The sequence below is a fragment of the Sturnira hondurensis genome, unplaced genomic scaffold, assembly GCF_014824575.4.
Source record: "Sturnira hondurensis isolate 20B ecotype Veracruz unplaced genomic scaffold, ASM1482457v3 Scaffold0003693, whole genome shotgun sequence".
Classification (NCBI taxonomy): domain Eukaryota; kingdom Metazoa; phylum Chordata; class Mammalia; order Chiroptera; family Phyllostomidae; genus Sturnira; species Sturnira hondurensis.
This window is the reverse complement of record NW_028076324.1, coordinates 1956299-1972778: the sequence shown is the minus strand read 5'-3', so window position 1 is coordinate 1972778 and position 16480 is coordinate 1956299. Positions and strand designations below refer to the sequence as shown.

The window sequence follows — 16480 nt, the reverse complement described above, 5'->3', positions numbered from 1 at the left end:
TAATCAAGGTATTTTTTACAGTAATAAGAAAAGAGAGTGATTGTTGGGTGAGCAATTAACAGTTATCTACAATGGTCTAGATTTAAGAAATATAATAGAATAGAACAAGACTATGCTACTTAAAATTATTAAAACAGTTTTTTTCAGAAGTTACTGGAAATGAGTTATTGATTTTAATGAAAGTTTAAAAATAATTCCACCTTTGTAAACCTAGAAGCTATGTTCAGGTATTAATCAAATTGACAAATTCACTCAGTGACTATTTGAGCCAATGACATATGTATAGTACTGTACTTACTAGGTTTTCTGAGAGATATAAAACATGATACACATGCCCTGCCATCAAGAAACTTCTAAACAATAACTCTTTGTATCATACTTTCTACTTTATAAAACTCTTTTACAAGCATGAAATATTTGGAAATCATAACTGTGCAGAAGACATTTTCATCTAATAAATAAATAGTAGATCCTATAGATCCTAGTCTATACCTCTCTGGCTTTTACCACTTTAATTTTCTAAGGGCAGATTTTCAGCTGCCAGTGTCTGCATCCCTTTGACTTAGGATTTTTTCCTAAGGGTAGAAGCAAGTCCTATAACAGTGTAGTTTGGGCAATTCGGAAGTGCTTGAGAATGATCAGCCTCTCACTGTAGCACCCCTTATTCAATGTTCTATAGGTAATCTGGCTCTTTTGCCCCACATGGGATAACTTCAAGGCATGTATTTTATAATATTTCCCTGAGTTTTCCAGTAGTGGTGTGCTTCACTCTTTACTAGTAGTAGCTGACTTGGTAAGGCACCCTTTATTTACTGCTTTCCCTTCTTTATCTCACTTCCTCACCTCCCAACAGGTGCTTCCTGAATTCTCCTGATAAATTAATTAACTGGACTCAAATCCTTGCCTCAGGATTATAGTGGGCATTTCAACTAGGTTATTTCTATGTAGCCACCCCTTGGGTACAATGCAGTTCAATGGGTGGGTACATGATTCAAGCCAAGCCAGTTTGAATTCTTCCCAGGCAATTTTGTTCAGTCTGAAACAGGGAGAAAAGAGATCTCTTGTATTTGTATATATTATATTATATAATTATACATTATATGTAACCATATAATATACCTTGTATAACATAATTATATATATTTATAAATATATGTCATATATATTTATAAATGTATATGTAAATATGTATTTTTGTGGTGGTTGTTAAATTGGGACTTGAACTAGTGACCTTTCAGTTTGCAGGCTGGGACTCAATCCACTGAGCCAAACCAGCCAGAGATCTCTTCTATTTTTTAATCTCCCTTGCATTACTGTATTTCCAGTAGAACAGTGCCTGACACAAAGTAGGAACTTGCTAAATACTTGCAGAATATTTAACAAATATAATTCCTATAATTTTTCTGCTAACCCACATTTATGATCATTAATTTTTAAGTGTATGAAATACTCTTGTTATAGTATATCATAGTGTCATAACATTATCCATAGTACTCAGGGCCAGGTGCTTGAGAGTTAAACTGCACTTCCCAGTTGTTAGACTGTGTTGGTTATTTGTTGTCTTTCAGCTCCTTTCTCTTGCTCTCTCCTCTGTACTGCAAGGGTACTGGAATCCTTAAAAAAATTCCCAGACTCACTTGTCAGTTAGTCTCACATTCAGTTTTGCTAATGGGAGACCAAAAAGCAAGAGGAGGACAAGAAGGCATTTTTCTTCTTCAGGCCCCAGTAGCCTCAGCAGCACTGTGCTTCTCTGCCTCCAGGAGTAGGGAGCTGGCTGAAGTCAACTGGCTTCTTGAGAAGCAGGGAACCGTTGAATCATGCAACAGTTATGTTCTGAAAGCCTCAGAGGCACAGCATTTGCGGCTTTTGGATAACACCACTTTCTCTTTCGTCCCCCCAGTGCTAGGATGGTAGTTTTCTTGTACTTACCTCTAGATAACAATACCACCACCCTTTTGCTCCTTCAGCCCTTCTGTAAGGCTTTCCTCAATAGTAGAGGTAATAACATTCCCTCTGAAATACCCAAAGTGTTTTTCTTTTCCTGACTGGACATTGAGTGATACTGTGACCATGGGCTATTCTTTTTGCCTAATTGACTTCTTCTATCATATGAAATAGTATATCTATTTCATTGGAATTATTAGGAGAATTAAATGGGTTAATATTTTTAGAGTACTTAGAACAGTGCCTGGCACAAAGCAGACACTATGTTTGTTAAATAAATGGTATTTTTCATACTCTGTTTTTAAATACATATGGCATTAGCAGTAGAATTTATAAAAGGTAATGTCCTGCTCCATATTGCTGTCCCTTTGTGCAGCCTACTCAATAATCTTCTCGTTATCACTGCTTAACACTATCACTTCTGTACCTCTCATGCCTGTCTTATTCCTATTCATCTCTTTCATAAAACAGTATATATGTTTTTCACAGTAGCTCTCTCACTTGCTATAGATATAATATAGACATTTTGGAGGTCTGTAGGATTCAGTATTTTTATGAAATTATTGTATTTTAGGATGCTGCAGTGGTGAGAGGGATATGCTGGGTGGAAAGCAGCACCGAAAGTGGGACACAATAGGTCATATTAGAACCTGAAGATGAACCCAGAATCTTCATAGTGGGATGTCAGTGACCTCATGTAGAAGAAAGGCTTGAGAAATACAGATTCTTTTGGTTAAATTGTGTCTCCATTAAGACTAACTGTGTCTACATTAAGACCATCTTACATTTGTATGGAGTTATTTCATTGACTTCTGTTTTGGGATTTTGAAAATATACTTGATTTTGATCTCATACTCAGCAGGTAGAGCAGACTCAGATTTTAGAGCTCCATTCCCAAAATCCTGAAGACACCTCAACTCCCTGCCCCCAAAAGTGGAAATGAGATAGGCCTAGAGATTACTGAATAGACAGAATTCTGCTGTCTGTACAAGGATAGAACCATTGTCCAGACAATTGGTTTCAGAAATTCCTAGAATTTCTGTTGAAGTTTTTAATAAAGTAAGATCAGTACTTCAACTTTTACTGTCCTTTAATCTTTCAGCTTGTCCTACACAGTGTAAATACTTTTTATTAATTAGTCCAGTCTTCAACTATGCATAAATGTATTTTTAGTCTGATTAGACTAATTCTAGATTTTAAATTTAGATATTTTCAAAGTACATCTGAAAATCTTATATCATTTGTGAACACATTTTAAAATACAATGAAACTAAGCATAGTATGAAAATTAAGGGGTACAGTTATAAATGTTACCTTTATATTTATGCTTTATATTTTTCTTTTAGAAGATTATGGCACAATTCTCTATGCTCCTAGTGAGAATTCAGCCCATCTGTGTGGAAATTAGATCTTTATGTACGTTTAGGTGTCCTCTAGTTTCCAACTAATTGTGCTAACCCCACACAATTGCCAGACACTTGATAAATTCTCTTCCCCTTTCTGAAAGTCCTTATGCCTGGGCCTAGTGAGATTGATTCTCAGTTTCAGGCCTAAAATCTACAAATTGTTCCCCAAATCATCAGTACACCTATAAGGAGCCCTTCCCTGTCTGAAATTATAGTCTGAATCACTTTATGATTGCTTCAACAGATCTCCAATATATGTAAAAACAGGAATTTTGTAATTTGTCCTTTTTTCCCTAATTGTGGCAGTGGAGGCTTTTAGAAAGTACATAAATAACTTTTTGGGTGGACATTTTTTTAGTATATATTGATTCACAAAAATAGTTATCAGCTTTTTTTGAAGAAAAAACAAAAATAACTTGGCTTACCATTTTTTTATTGAAAATGCTAGTGGTAGATGAAAGGTATTTTTTTGTTTGATTTTTCTTAGCCTGAATTTTTATTTTTTCAGAAAAACATTGTTTAACTATATCATTAAATTGAATATCTGAAGTGAGGATGCAGTTAGGTTTCAGAACCAGTGAGGCCTAAGTGAATGTGCCCCACAAATGAATGTGTCTGTTTGATAATAATACTTCAATATGTTTATCCTCTTCCTCTCATTGCCTTTAAAACAACTTGAAAATATTAAATTTCAACATAAGATTTATCTTTGAGAAGCTAATATGTTTGCAGAGTAATGGTTTCAATTTTTTACATTATGCAAATTGAGAACAATACTTATATGTAACTAATCTTATATGTAATGCACTATATTTTGGCTAACTATATGAGTTAATGAATAATAAATAACTATTGAGAATTTATTTACTGTTCTGTGGCGGGAGAGTTTACAAAAAATGTATAATGATATTTTCTTTCCCTCAGGATTTTGCAATCTGGTTTGATGATCAGGCTATGAAAAGTCTAAATTCTTAGACTGATGGAGTAAATGATACGAATTTCAGTAGCTAGCAAAATCCAGATCATTTCTACACAATCCTGCTGTAGATAAATTCCAGTTTACAGAATAGCTATTTATACTTATAGGCTAGGAGATCTACTTTGGAAACAGCTTCAAACCTAACTCACAATTAGTTTATTTCTAAATATTTATGTTACAATCTGTGAGATACTAAATTCAGGCAAAGTTTGGCAAATAAAGTGACATATCAGTATCATCTTGGGGGGGAAACTCTGGTTTGATCATTTTACTAAAAGACTAAGATGACTGACCAATATTGTTTATCCAAAGTTTGTTCTATTACATTTGGATAGCTATAAACTTTTATTTCATTAAATACTGTTTTGAAATAACAGGGCCCATAACTAATCGTTATTCATAACCAAGGAATTTCCTAGAACCCAAGTTACTTTTTAAAATTTTAATTATCTCTTGAACACTAACAATTGCAAAGGTAAAAGATCCACATTATGATCACATATTCACAGAACGATAGAATCATACACCTTAAACCCTGAATGGTACTTCAGAAATTATCCTCTGAATGTCATTTTACAATTTCTCAATCAAAAGCCTAGAAATATTAAGTATACTGTACAAAATCACAAACCTTTGCTGGATTTTAATTTATACATTTTTTAAATGAATAACAAACACTTTCCTTTTTATCATCTTTAAGAAGATGTATCATTTTAATAAAAATAAACTTGGAAAATTATTTTTAGAATATATTAAGTTGATGTGTTTCTGAAAAGAAATGGTTCTAAAGTTGAGTTTGAGAAATACGATCTTATTTTCCAACTAGAAACATAACAAGATTAGAAACACCATAAGAAACACCTTTAGTATTACTTCTTTATAGGACATTTCAGTTTTCTGATAGCTATAATAGTAATAATTCATAATAGTGAATTATGAATTATTCATAATAGTAATTCATAATAGTGAACTAGGCTTCTTGTGTATTTAATCCATCTTTTCAGAACAACATTTCGAACAAGATTTTTTTTGTTTGTGGTATCAGATTCTATATATAATTTTTATTTTAAAAAGGGCTTATTCTATGACCAACAACTGTCTTTATCACACTTAAACCTTACTTCATTTATCACTTCACTGTGTATCTCAATGTTACTTCTAGAAGTAAGTACAGCACGAAGTCAGGTCAGGTCAGGAAGTACAGCATGAGAGTAAAGTCTTGACCTCAATGTTAAAAGTAGATTAAATATAGAAATGTTTTCCTGTCCTCATCTCTGATGGAGTAAAGTATGTAAATCGGTGTTGTCTGGGTGGGCTGTAAGGGAAGGATCTATTCCAGGCCTTTCTCTTTCCCTTGTAGATGGCCACCTTCTCTTTGTGTGTTTTCATATCCTCTTGCCTCTATGGCTGTATCTGTGCTCCAATTTTCCATTTTTATAAGGATACCAGTCATATTGGATTAGGGGCCTCCCAGCTTCAGTATGACCTCAACTAATTACATCTGCAATGGCCCTATTCTCAAATAAGGTCAGTTCCAATTGTGCTATAAAAGCACACAAAAATGCAAACTGACAAAATAAACCATACTACATTATTTAAATAGCAATAAAGAGATCACCAATAATTACACCTTTCAAATTTATTTTTAAATTCGGTAGCATTAATTAGGTACATGTATAATGGGGCTGTGCAACTAATGTCTTTCAAAGGAAAATACATTTAAAAAATCTAGTTTTCCTCAATAAACAGATTATAGCTGCTGCTTCTGAGGTTCTATTGAGTATAATTACTGATTACAAAACAAGCAAGAGCACACAGTCCAACAAATGCCAGTGAAGTTATTGTGAAAAAAACAGACTGTCTAAAATTTGCTGAAACCAACTATCAGTGCAACATATGGGCCAATAGGAAAAAAAAATAACATCCAAGACTAAATACAACACAGAAATAGCGAACTGTCAGTGAAACTACCCCTACCCTGGAGAAAGCAGTTTGTGACTCTAGAAAACACTAAGTTGAGGTAGTTCTGGTGCGCTCTCGATTGGCCACTAACTCGAAGTTAACTTAGGTTTGGAGTCTGTAAAATGCTGCTGCATGGAGCTTGGTGAATATGCAATTGGGGGTGCGGAGCAACGTCCATATTGCTTTTATGGGAGTCTCAGACGGATCTTTGACATTGAAAACTTTTTAAACACTACCACATTAGAGGGACAAGACAGGTGACAGCTAGGCCACCAAAGGTGGAGAGGTCACCAGGGCTTCGACCTCTACCTGCTGCGGTCGGATGGGCGGGCCCCAGCCCCGGGGCCGCAGCGGGGAATCTGGAACCGGACATTAGGGGTGGGGCTGGGGGGAGGCCGCCGGCCTCCGCCCCACGGGGACCCCGAAGGCTCCGTTGTTTACCTCTCAGCATTTGACACCGGGGACAAAGGGGTCAGGGAAGGAGGGACCTCCCGAAGGAAACTGCACCCTCAGAAAACGCCTTACTTTTTCAGGTCGATTTGTAACAGCCCCGGAGAGGCGAGACCAGCTGTCCTCCCGCGCCCTTTCCCGAGTCCCCAGCCTGGTGACTTCCTTGGGTTCCACCCCACCTTCAGCGACAACGGGCGGGCCTGGGCAACCCGTGCGCAGAGTAAGCTCCTCAGACTTTCCCCCTTTATTATTTGGACGGGGCACAGGAGAAACAGGACTCGGACAATGCACGGGGCAGGACAGGCTGCTTCTGTTTTCTCCGCAACAGCAAACCGAGTCGCCCCCCGCCCCCGCCCCGACCCGGAGAACGACCCCGGTGCTCGCGATTTGGTATTTTTAAATCTGGCGGGGCTTCTCCTCTCGGGCCAACCACTCCCCCCCGTTTATTGCCCTAGCCAGTCAGCGTCAGGCCCGCCATTTTTCAAACCCTCTTCCTGCCGCCAATCAAGATGGAGTAGTACATTCCTCTCCTGACCGGTTCTAACGGGTCTGGGAGTTAACGACCTGGGCGACCCACCGAACCTGCTAGGCTGGGGGTGGAGGGACGGACCCGGCGAGACACCCACCAATAGGAAACCTCCATTGAGAGGGGGCGGGGCTTATCAGAGTTTGAATACTCACCAGACCCAATCAGAGAGGCGCGGGTGTGGCCTGCGGTCCGGCTCGTCAAGTTGCCGTGGCGCGGAGAAGTCTGCAAAACAACAGCCTGAGGATTGGGTAAGCGATAAACCAGTTCACGCCGGAGCCCAGCGAGGGACGTGTCTCCGCCGGAACCTGCTACTTGGTGGGACGCTGAGGAAAACCGACTACCAGGCAAGAATCCCCTTCGACCCCGGGTCCGTGGGCCGGCTGCCCCCTTCCCGCACAGCCTTCTAGCCGCAGTGGGCGCTGGGCCCTCGGGTTCGCCCCGGCGAGCAGAATCTGGGTTGCGGGCCGGCGAGGGCCCCAGGGCTGTGGAGAGCGGGCGGGAAACTCGTCGGGACCCGGTTCCGGGTTTTTTTTTTTTTTTAATGCCGGTCACGAGGCGACAGTTCTGAGAAGGGCTCGCGACGTGGAAGCCGGGGGACATTTCTGCCCGGAAGGGGTTTCGAGGGCGCCGGCGGCGGCTCCGGCCTCCGAGAGGGACTTACTCGGGCGCGCGGGCGGCGTCTCAGCCGGGACTGTTTGGGTCGGGCCTCCGGGGCAGGAGCGTGTGCGCGGAGCGGGTGTCGCCGCGACCCGGGGGGCGGGGGGTCGGGGCGGGGGAGCCGGGCTGCGGCGGCTGCTCGCGCGGAGGGGGGGCGACGCGGGCGGGCGCGGGTTTGGGCGGGAAGCCGAGCCCCGCCGGCGCCCACCCCCGGGCTTTGGTCCCTCTAGGTGGACGCCGTCTGTCACCATGGCTAAAGGCGACCCCAACAAGCCGAGGGGCAAGATGTCCTCGTACGCCTTCTTCGTGCAGACCTGCCGGGAAGAGCACAAGAAGAAGCACCCGGACTCTTCGGTCAACTTTTCCGAGTTCTCCAAGAAATGTTCGGAGAGATGGAAGGTGAGGCGGGGAGGCGGCGGGGCTGAGGGGTGGCAGGTGCGGCCGCCTGGCGACTTGCGGCTCCCCCGTCCTGCCGACCCTCGGAGCTTTGAGTTTTAGGCAGACGAGGTGTTGGCTGCGTTGAAGAGCTTTCAATTTTGCTGAGGTTTGACCGCTCCTTTCGTGCCCACAGACCATGTCTGCGAAGGAAAAGTCAAAGTTCGAAGATATGGCAAAGAGTGACAAAGCTCGCTATGACAGGGAGATGAAAAATTATGTTCCTCCCAAAGGCGACAAGAAAGGAAAGAAGAAAGATCCCAATGCTCCTAAAAGACCTCCGTAAGTTCCTTTCCTTTTAAAAAATCACTTGAATTGCTCTTGACTTCCACTCAGTTTATTAACTCTGTTACTTCCTTTCAGATCTGCCTTCTTCCTGTTTTGCTCTGAACATCGCCCAAAGATCAAAAGTGAACACCCTGGTTTATCCATTGGGGATACTGCAAAAAAATTGGGTGAAATGTGGTCTGAACAGTCAGCCAAAGATAAGCAACCGTATGAACAAAAAGCAGCTAAACTGAAGGAGAAGTATGAAAAGGTACACTCTTTAAAGGCAGGGTTGAAATTAGGTAGACAGTTTCTAAGTAAGTATGTCAGAAGTAGATATTAACTGTAGAAAATTGGGAAGCTTAGATAATCTTATATTAATGGTTATCAGCTGTTTTTGAAAAGGCCTGATGAAAATTGTACACTCGGGCAATACAAGCTAATTGAGAAGTCTTTCTTTTTTTCTTTGCTACTTTATTGAGTTCTTTGAGGTGACATTGGTTAATAATTATATAGGTTTCAGGTGTGTAATTCTGTAATGCATTCTTTGCAATTGTATTGTGTTAAACACCCCAAATTAAGACTCTTCCTTTCACCGTTTATCACCCCCATAACTCTCTCCTACTTACTAGTGTGTGTAGCACTGGTAGGTTCTTGCATATGGATAGACTCATTTGTGGTTAGGTAGGTCCCTTAGTTTGAAAAGGTAGAAAACCAGGTGTATTTTATGTAGGTTTGTCTAAAATGTGAAGTTGAAGGGGCAGAGGAAGCTGGTGTGACACAAATAGATGCTTGATAGTGAGAGTACTGACACTGATCTAATACCGCCCCATCACTTTACATCATAGCTTTTTAAGGCCTAGAAGTAACAAGTGGTCTCAAAACTGAGTTAGACTGGATAAATTTTGAGAGTCACAAGGATTATTGGTCAATAATCTTAGCTTGTTTACAACTTGGTGGTTTTTAGTTGAGAAATTACACCGGATGCTGATTGTATTTTCTTGACAACATTTCAGGATATTGCTGCATACCGTGCCAAAGGCAAAAGTGAAGTGGGAAAGAAGGGACCTGGCAGGCCAACAGGCTCAAAGAAGAAGAACGAACCAGAAGATGAGGAGGAGGAAGAAGAGGAAGAGGATGAGGAGGAAGAGGATGAAGATGAAGAATAAAAGGCTATCCTGTAATGATGCGTGTGGAGTATGTGTGTGCTCAGGCAATTGTTTTGCTAAGAATGTGAATTCAAGTGCAGCTCAATATTAGCTTCAGTATAAAAACTGTACAGATTTTTGTATAGCTGGTAAGATTCTACGTAGAGAAAATACTTTTTTCAAAATGCAGATTGTAGCTTTTTGAGGGGGCTACTACATACAGTTAGATTTTAAGGCTTTGGATGTTAAATGTTTAAATATTTAATGGTTTCTTTAATTTCTTGACTTGTGTATGGTAGCACAGCAAACTCATAGGAATTAGTATCAATAGTAAGTTTTGGGTTTTTTTAGAATGTTGGCATTTTGTTTTATAAAAAATTTTGTAATAAAATTATGTATATTATTTCTATTGTGTTTGTCTTAATATGCTAACTTAACTTTTACTTTAAAAAATATTTAGGGTCTGGAACCATGCTTTTTTGTTTTTCTGCCTAATAGTTCTTAGACACACTTGAGTTAGTAAAATATTTGGCTAAAAGAAAATCAGTATGTTTATGTTCATATTTACAAACTGTTCTATAAAAATCAGATCTGGAATTTAAAGAACTTAAAAATTTATGCAGTTTTACAAAATGAATGTTCTTGACATTTCTTTTATTAGCTAACCTGTCCACCACTCAGGGGTTTTTTGTTTTTGAACCTACAGTTTATTTTGAGGGCAACTTTAATACGAGACAGGAACTAGTACAGTGAATCTATACCTAAAAACAAACTTAAAAAACATCATTAGTTGCAAGGTTTATATTTTTTGATAATGAACTAGTCAAGGTAGAATACTGGGGTGAATTTTGAGGTAAATCTAAAAATTAGTGGACTTGAGCTTTAGAATTCTGGGTCTCCTAAGACCTTTCTGTGATTGTGATGTTCTAACAAATTTCATTAGACTTACACAAGGGAATGATGGTTTGGGTTTTTTTTTGGGGGGGGGGGATGTTTGAGGAAAGAGTTGGCTTATATTTAGATAACTTTTGAATAGTTATCAGAGTCTTAGTGAAAGTTGACTATCTGTTGATAGTTTCATAGTTAAACCTGACAATCTTGGTTACCTATGAAGTTTTAAAATAGCCAAAATTCTTATCCAACCATGGGAGTCTTGGGTCATATTTGGGATAAGTATTTAGTAAGGGTTATTTTACAAATATATACCGAAGTTTTAATTAAAAGTGAGGTATAATGACCAGAGCAAATGGACTCAAAATCTTCAAACCTTTTCATGATTGTTTGCTGTTAATCATATAGAATAAGTATAAAGGTATTTTTGCTGATCATAAAATGAAAACTAATTTTATATTTTAAAGAATATTTTCTGGTGTTATGTGATTTAACACTAAAAAATTGGTGATGGTATTTTAGGGATACACCTAGGTCTGGATCCCAATTCCCAGCTGTACCAAATACCAGCTGCACGAACTTTACCTTTGAGCTTGTTTCTCCCCATTGGTAATAATGGAATTAACTACTTCGGTGTTTTAATGATTAAATGAGAGTGTTATAAAATATTGAAAACAATACTTAGACCATAGGAAGAATGTTAAATAGGAGTTTGTAAAATTGAAATACAGTAAAAGTGTTTCCTTAAGGATTTCTACATCTGTGAATTAGATCAATGAGGCAGACCTATTGGGTTCCTTGTCACTTTTTTTGGAGGTGGGATTTGTAATGGCTTTTATTGTGTTTTTTATATAGACTGTAAGTTTCCAAGCTAAGAATAACTCCTTTTAATCAAGAGCTGTTCCAGAATAAGCTCAGGATTTGAGATGAGTCTTCATGTTTGATATTTTGTAAGTAAATCAAACTTTCAAATCCCTCTGAAGGATGATTAGATCAGTAAGTTTCCAAGACCAGAAGACTTCAAATAGTATGACAGTTATATTGGAAAGCACTGAATGAAACAGGGATGAGAATGAAGTTCTAGCCCAGACCAGCCTGTCTTGGTGGGTGTGTTTATGAAAACACTCTTTTTTAAAGTAGGTGATAATGATACAAAATATAAAAGGGCTATGTATTGGATAGTTCATATTCTTGATTTCCAGCTATCTGGTCGATTCAGGACAACTAATGCAATAACTTATCCTTCAACTTAAGTGTGTGTACATCAGTGTTGCTTAAGTGGAAGCTTACTAGGTGTACTGTTGTGCCCCTTATTCTCATCATTGTAGAGATTGTTCTTTCATTCATTTGAATAGCTGCTTAGTACCCCATTGAACATTTATACAGTTTCCTAAAGTTAGGGTTTTTTTGCTTTAAGGACAATATTGTGAACAGCCTTGTATGTGATTTCAAAAAACTTAAAAGTTTGTACATTTTTAGATTTGCTAATTATTGACAGTCAGAATCCATACTTGCTATATGCTAGAAAACTGCCCTGATGCCTTTGTTAACGTACTGAAGTCTGCCAAAGTTTCTCTCAGTAGAAGTTGTACCTCATATAAACTCCATAGCAATGTTTTGGAGTGCCTATTTCCTCATCTTGGCAACATAATAGTTCTCAAACTTAATCTTTGCTATTCTTAATCTTTGCTAACTGCTAAAAGTGGTTCCTCCTATTAATTCAGCTTATTTTTGTTTAAGAGCCATTTGTATTTCCTGTGCTTTTTTTCTCATGGGTCTTTCTATTGGTAATCTGTGGGAATTAAGGAAAGTGACCCTTTGTGACATGCATTGAAAATATTTTTGTCTTTGATTTTTTTTACTTTGTTTATGATGCTTTTGTCATGCAAAGATTTGTTTTTATGTAGGCAAATTCTTTTTAGACCTTGGGAGGCCTTTCTTATTCAAAGATTATAAAAATAGTCTTCACTTCCTTTCAAAAATTGTTAAATTATTTGATCCATCTGTAATTAATTTTGGTGTAAGGACTGAGATAGGGGCTCAAATTTATTGTAGATGGTAGCCACTACTTTTGGTCTAGTAATTCAGGGGTCCCCAACCTCCAGGCCATGGACCTGTACTGGTAGGCCTGTTAGGAAAGGGGCACACAGCAGGAGGTGACTTGAATGTAATGTGTTTGAATTATCTCAGAACCATGCCTGCCCACCTCTCCTCCCTGCATCCGAGGAAGAATTGTCTTCCATAAAACATCCCTGGTACCAAAGTGGTTGGGGACCTCTGCTGTAATCTATAAAAATGGTGCTGAGTAAGAAGATCCTAAGGGCCCATGTATAGCAAAGCAGTCACTTGCAGACTTGCTTAATAGATGACAGTATGCCTTTTGAGTATTTTTGCTTTTAACAATGACATTTATTCTAAGTAGTAAATCAAGCTTAGCTTATGGTAGTACAAATAAAGTATTATCTGAAACCTGGCTTTCTATTACATATGCTGCTGAAAATGTTTTACAAAGCAGCAATGATTTGATTTTTTGTGAAATAGTAAGGAAACTAAAGGAGCTATGTTGACACTGCATAAGATTGAATCCTTTTAAAATAAAACATGTCTCTTAGAAATCAGCCATTTGTGGACTGATTCTCATGAGATTACTATTAGATGAGGTAAAGTGAGGAACATACAACCAACTAAGCTCTCTGAGGAGAGTTAATTGTTTATTTTTGCACATTGTGGTCGCTTACCTGTAGTTTCATTTTCCACTGTTTCAGTTACCTGTGGTCAAAAGCATTAAGTGGAAAATTCCAGAGGATAATTGATAAGTTTTAAAGTGCACTCCCATTCTGAGTAGCATAATGAAATCTCTTGACCCACCCTCACCCCCATTCAATCCCAGCTGGATGCCCAAATCATTCCTTTGTCCAGCATATCAACTAGTACATCTTACCTGCCTGTTTGTCACTTAGCCATCAGAGAGAGAGAGACCACTTTAACATAACACTATGTTATAACTGTTCTATCGTTAACCTCTTACTGTGCCTAATATATAAACTCATACGTATGCATTTACAGGAGAAAAAAACAGTATGTATATGATTCAGTACTATCTATAGTTTAAGCCATCCACTGGAGGTTTGGAATATATCCTCCACATTTAAAAGGGGACTATGGTACTATATACCTAGTGCCAGAAACAGGTTTTGTGCAAATATTTGTAAACAAATGCTCAGAATAGAGGAGACAGCCACTATTTAGCACAGTCCATTTGGATGGAAATGTGGGTCTAGGATTCTTAAATCTCCAAATTTTCAAAATATAAAATTTAAAAATATAAATATAAAATATTTTAATATTTTAAAAATGTAAAACCTGATTGTAAATATTAGCAATGCATTCAAATGTCCAATTAAAGAAAACATGTCTATTGGTAAGATTCTGAACAAGGGTAACCAATTTGCCACTTCTATTCCAATATAAATAGCATAGATGAGTATTAGATTATTAATATTTACTTGAGAGGGTTGTTGAGAAAAGTTGTGTATACCTTCCAGCTAAACATTGTTTTTGTTGTTTAAGAAACCCTTCCCCTGATTGGAAACTCATCTATCTTCTAATCCAGTAGTAAACATAAATACAGACATTGTTTCTGAGGTTGCGAGAGACTTTCATTGTACTCCTAGGCCTTTGTTTTACAGTGCAGACTTCTCTCTTAACTCATCCTGGGAGTTAATATCTGTAGAATATTGGTGTGGGAGCACAGTTAGGTTGCCACATTAAAAGGGTTGAAAAATAATATGTAGCATCGCATGTCAGAACTGGAAATGCTCATTATATATCAATTGGACCAGTCTCCCTTTTTCAGGAAGATGTGGTAGTTAACTAGGACAATGTCCTAGGGCAGCTGGTAAGAGATAATAAAACAACTCACATTTATAGGCTGTTTGATTCTCCACATTTTCCCATTAGAGATGGCTTAAACAAAGAAGAAATTAAAATACAAATACAAAAGGAAAAACAAGGTTATGACAAATTGAGTAAGGTGATGAAAGCTTTTATCTGGGAATCAGGTCAGAGTTGGGCTTCTTTTTGGTTTAGTAATATCAGACAAGCCATGTAACCTTTTACTTCCCTCATATATAAAAAGATTTTTTTTGAGGATTAAATAAGGCAATACATTTAAGACACTTAAGACCAGAAACAGTAAATACCCAATAAATATGAGTTAGAAGTATACATACCAATATATATGGATTAATAGTTTCTGTGATAAAAATATCAGATTCAACTTTGAAATTGACAGTCAAGGTGGGGTGGGAAGCTACAGTTACATAGAAAACGCATAAAAATTCCTCCCACAGGGTTCAGAGGATATTGAGTATTTAAGTTGTGTGTGATCTTGAATTCAATACTGAATTTGTGAACTTGGACAAATTATGTAACCCTCTCTAGCACATATAAATGTGTGACTGTTTAATTTTAGCTGCTTTTGATTTTAAAGAAAGTGCTGAATACATTCAGGAATTGCCTTTGTCCTTCAATAGTATCCTACTGACTTTATAACTAGTTCATTCATGTTCATTGCAGTATAATATAGTCCATTGTATGATTATACCACAGTTGATCCCTTCTCCTTTTGGTGGGTAGTTAGGTTGTCCCAGAACCTTTTGGTATTGTAAATGGCAGTGCTGTAAAAACTCCTGCGCAGGTCTTCTGGTATTGAAGTACACTTCCCTCCAGTAGCCTGCCTCGTCAACTCCAGCTGTGTGAGCGATCCCAAACTTCCCTTCTGCTTCCTCAGCAGTATCACTACTGTTTAAACTCCACTTTCCTGTACCATGTTTGGCTGACGGACATGGTAAACCTGGGGTTCACCTTGTGTGCTTCATTTTTCTCAAGTACCTCACTCTGCTTTGTCTATTTTACAACTGAAAATATCTACGCCATATATTTTGTCCAGTTTTACAGCTGTTTAGGGCAAGAGGATGAGTCCAACACTCTGTTATGTATGGTCAGACAAGTTATTCATCTCTGTTTTCTACTGAAAGTTTTGTTTTGTGCATTTAATCATTAATGCAGCTAGAGTTTACTTGCTCATGTCAGAACCCCAAGATAAGTTTCATAATTTAAAAAACACATTTTCAAGATGCACTTAGTTCTATTCAAGGGTTAAACTGGTCCACTGCGAACTACATTCTACACATGCTATACAAACGGGGTGAAGCAGGTAACAGTTTATTCCCTTATGGATAACCACTTCACCCCTAATTTAAGAAGAGGAAGTTTAACTTCTGAACATTTCTTCACTTGTAAAGTGGAGGTAATATCTCACATATGAAGCAGAGGTACACACACACATAGCCTTTATAGAAGATGTGCAGTGTAGCTGTCTTAAATCTGATTATTGAGAGATGGTAGCTAACATTTACATTACCCTGACTATATGCAAGAACTATTCTAAACATTTTATGTAGGTTAATTTACTCAATCCTAGTAACAATCCCATGAAATGAACACTATTATTACCCCCATTTTACAAAAGGGAAAACTGAGGCATTGAGGTTAAATAACTTATCCAGAGTCAGACAAGTAGCCCTGACTAGTGTGTCTCAGTGGATTGAGGGCTGGCCTGTGAATCAAAGGGTTGCCGGTTCAATTCCCAGTCTAGGGTACAGGCCTGGATTGTGGGCCAGGGCCCCAGTAGGGTGCGTACCAGGGGCAACCACACATTGATGTTTTTCTCCTCTTCTTCCCTTCTCTCTAAAATATAAAATCTTAAAAAAAAAAAAGACAAGTAACTTGTTGGTGGAACAGGGTTTCC

At 38.3% G+C, this 16480-nt stretch overlaps 1 protein-coding gene across 1 annotated transcript; it reads left to right on the top strand.

Annotated features, from left to right (window-relative positions):
• The first annotated feature begins 7523 nt into the window (after window positions 1–7523).
• Window positions 7524–9955, top strand: HMGB2 (high mobility group box 2). The gene is made up of 5 exons (XM_037042147.1): window positions 7524–7614; window positions 8158–8326; window positions 8499–8644; window positions 8726–8900; window positions 9646–9955. The coding sequence occupies exons 2-5, from the start codon at window positions 8177–8179 to the stop codon at window positions 9796–9798; spliced, it is 624 nt and encodes a 207-aa protein (XP_036898042.1). The 5' UTR covers window positions 7524–7614; window positions 8158–8176; the 3' UTR covers window positions 9799–9955.
• Window positions 9956–16480: the final 6525 nt, after the last annotated feature.

Coding starts and splice junctions, on each gene's coding strand:
- HMGB2 (XM_037042147.1), top strand. CDS start 8,177: ATGGCTAAAGGCGACCCCAACAAGCCGAGGGGCAAGATGTCCTCGTAC. Junction 8,327..8,498: donor AATGTTCGGAGAGATGGAAG/GTGAGGCGGGGA, acceptor TCGTGCCCACAG/ACCATGTCTGCGAAGGAAAA. Junction 8,901..9,645: donor TGAAGGAGAAGTATGAAAAG/GTACACTCTTTA, acceptor ACAACATTTCAG/GATATTGCTGCATACCGTGC.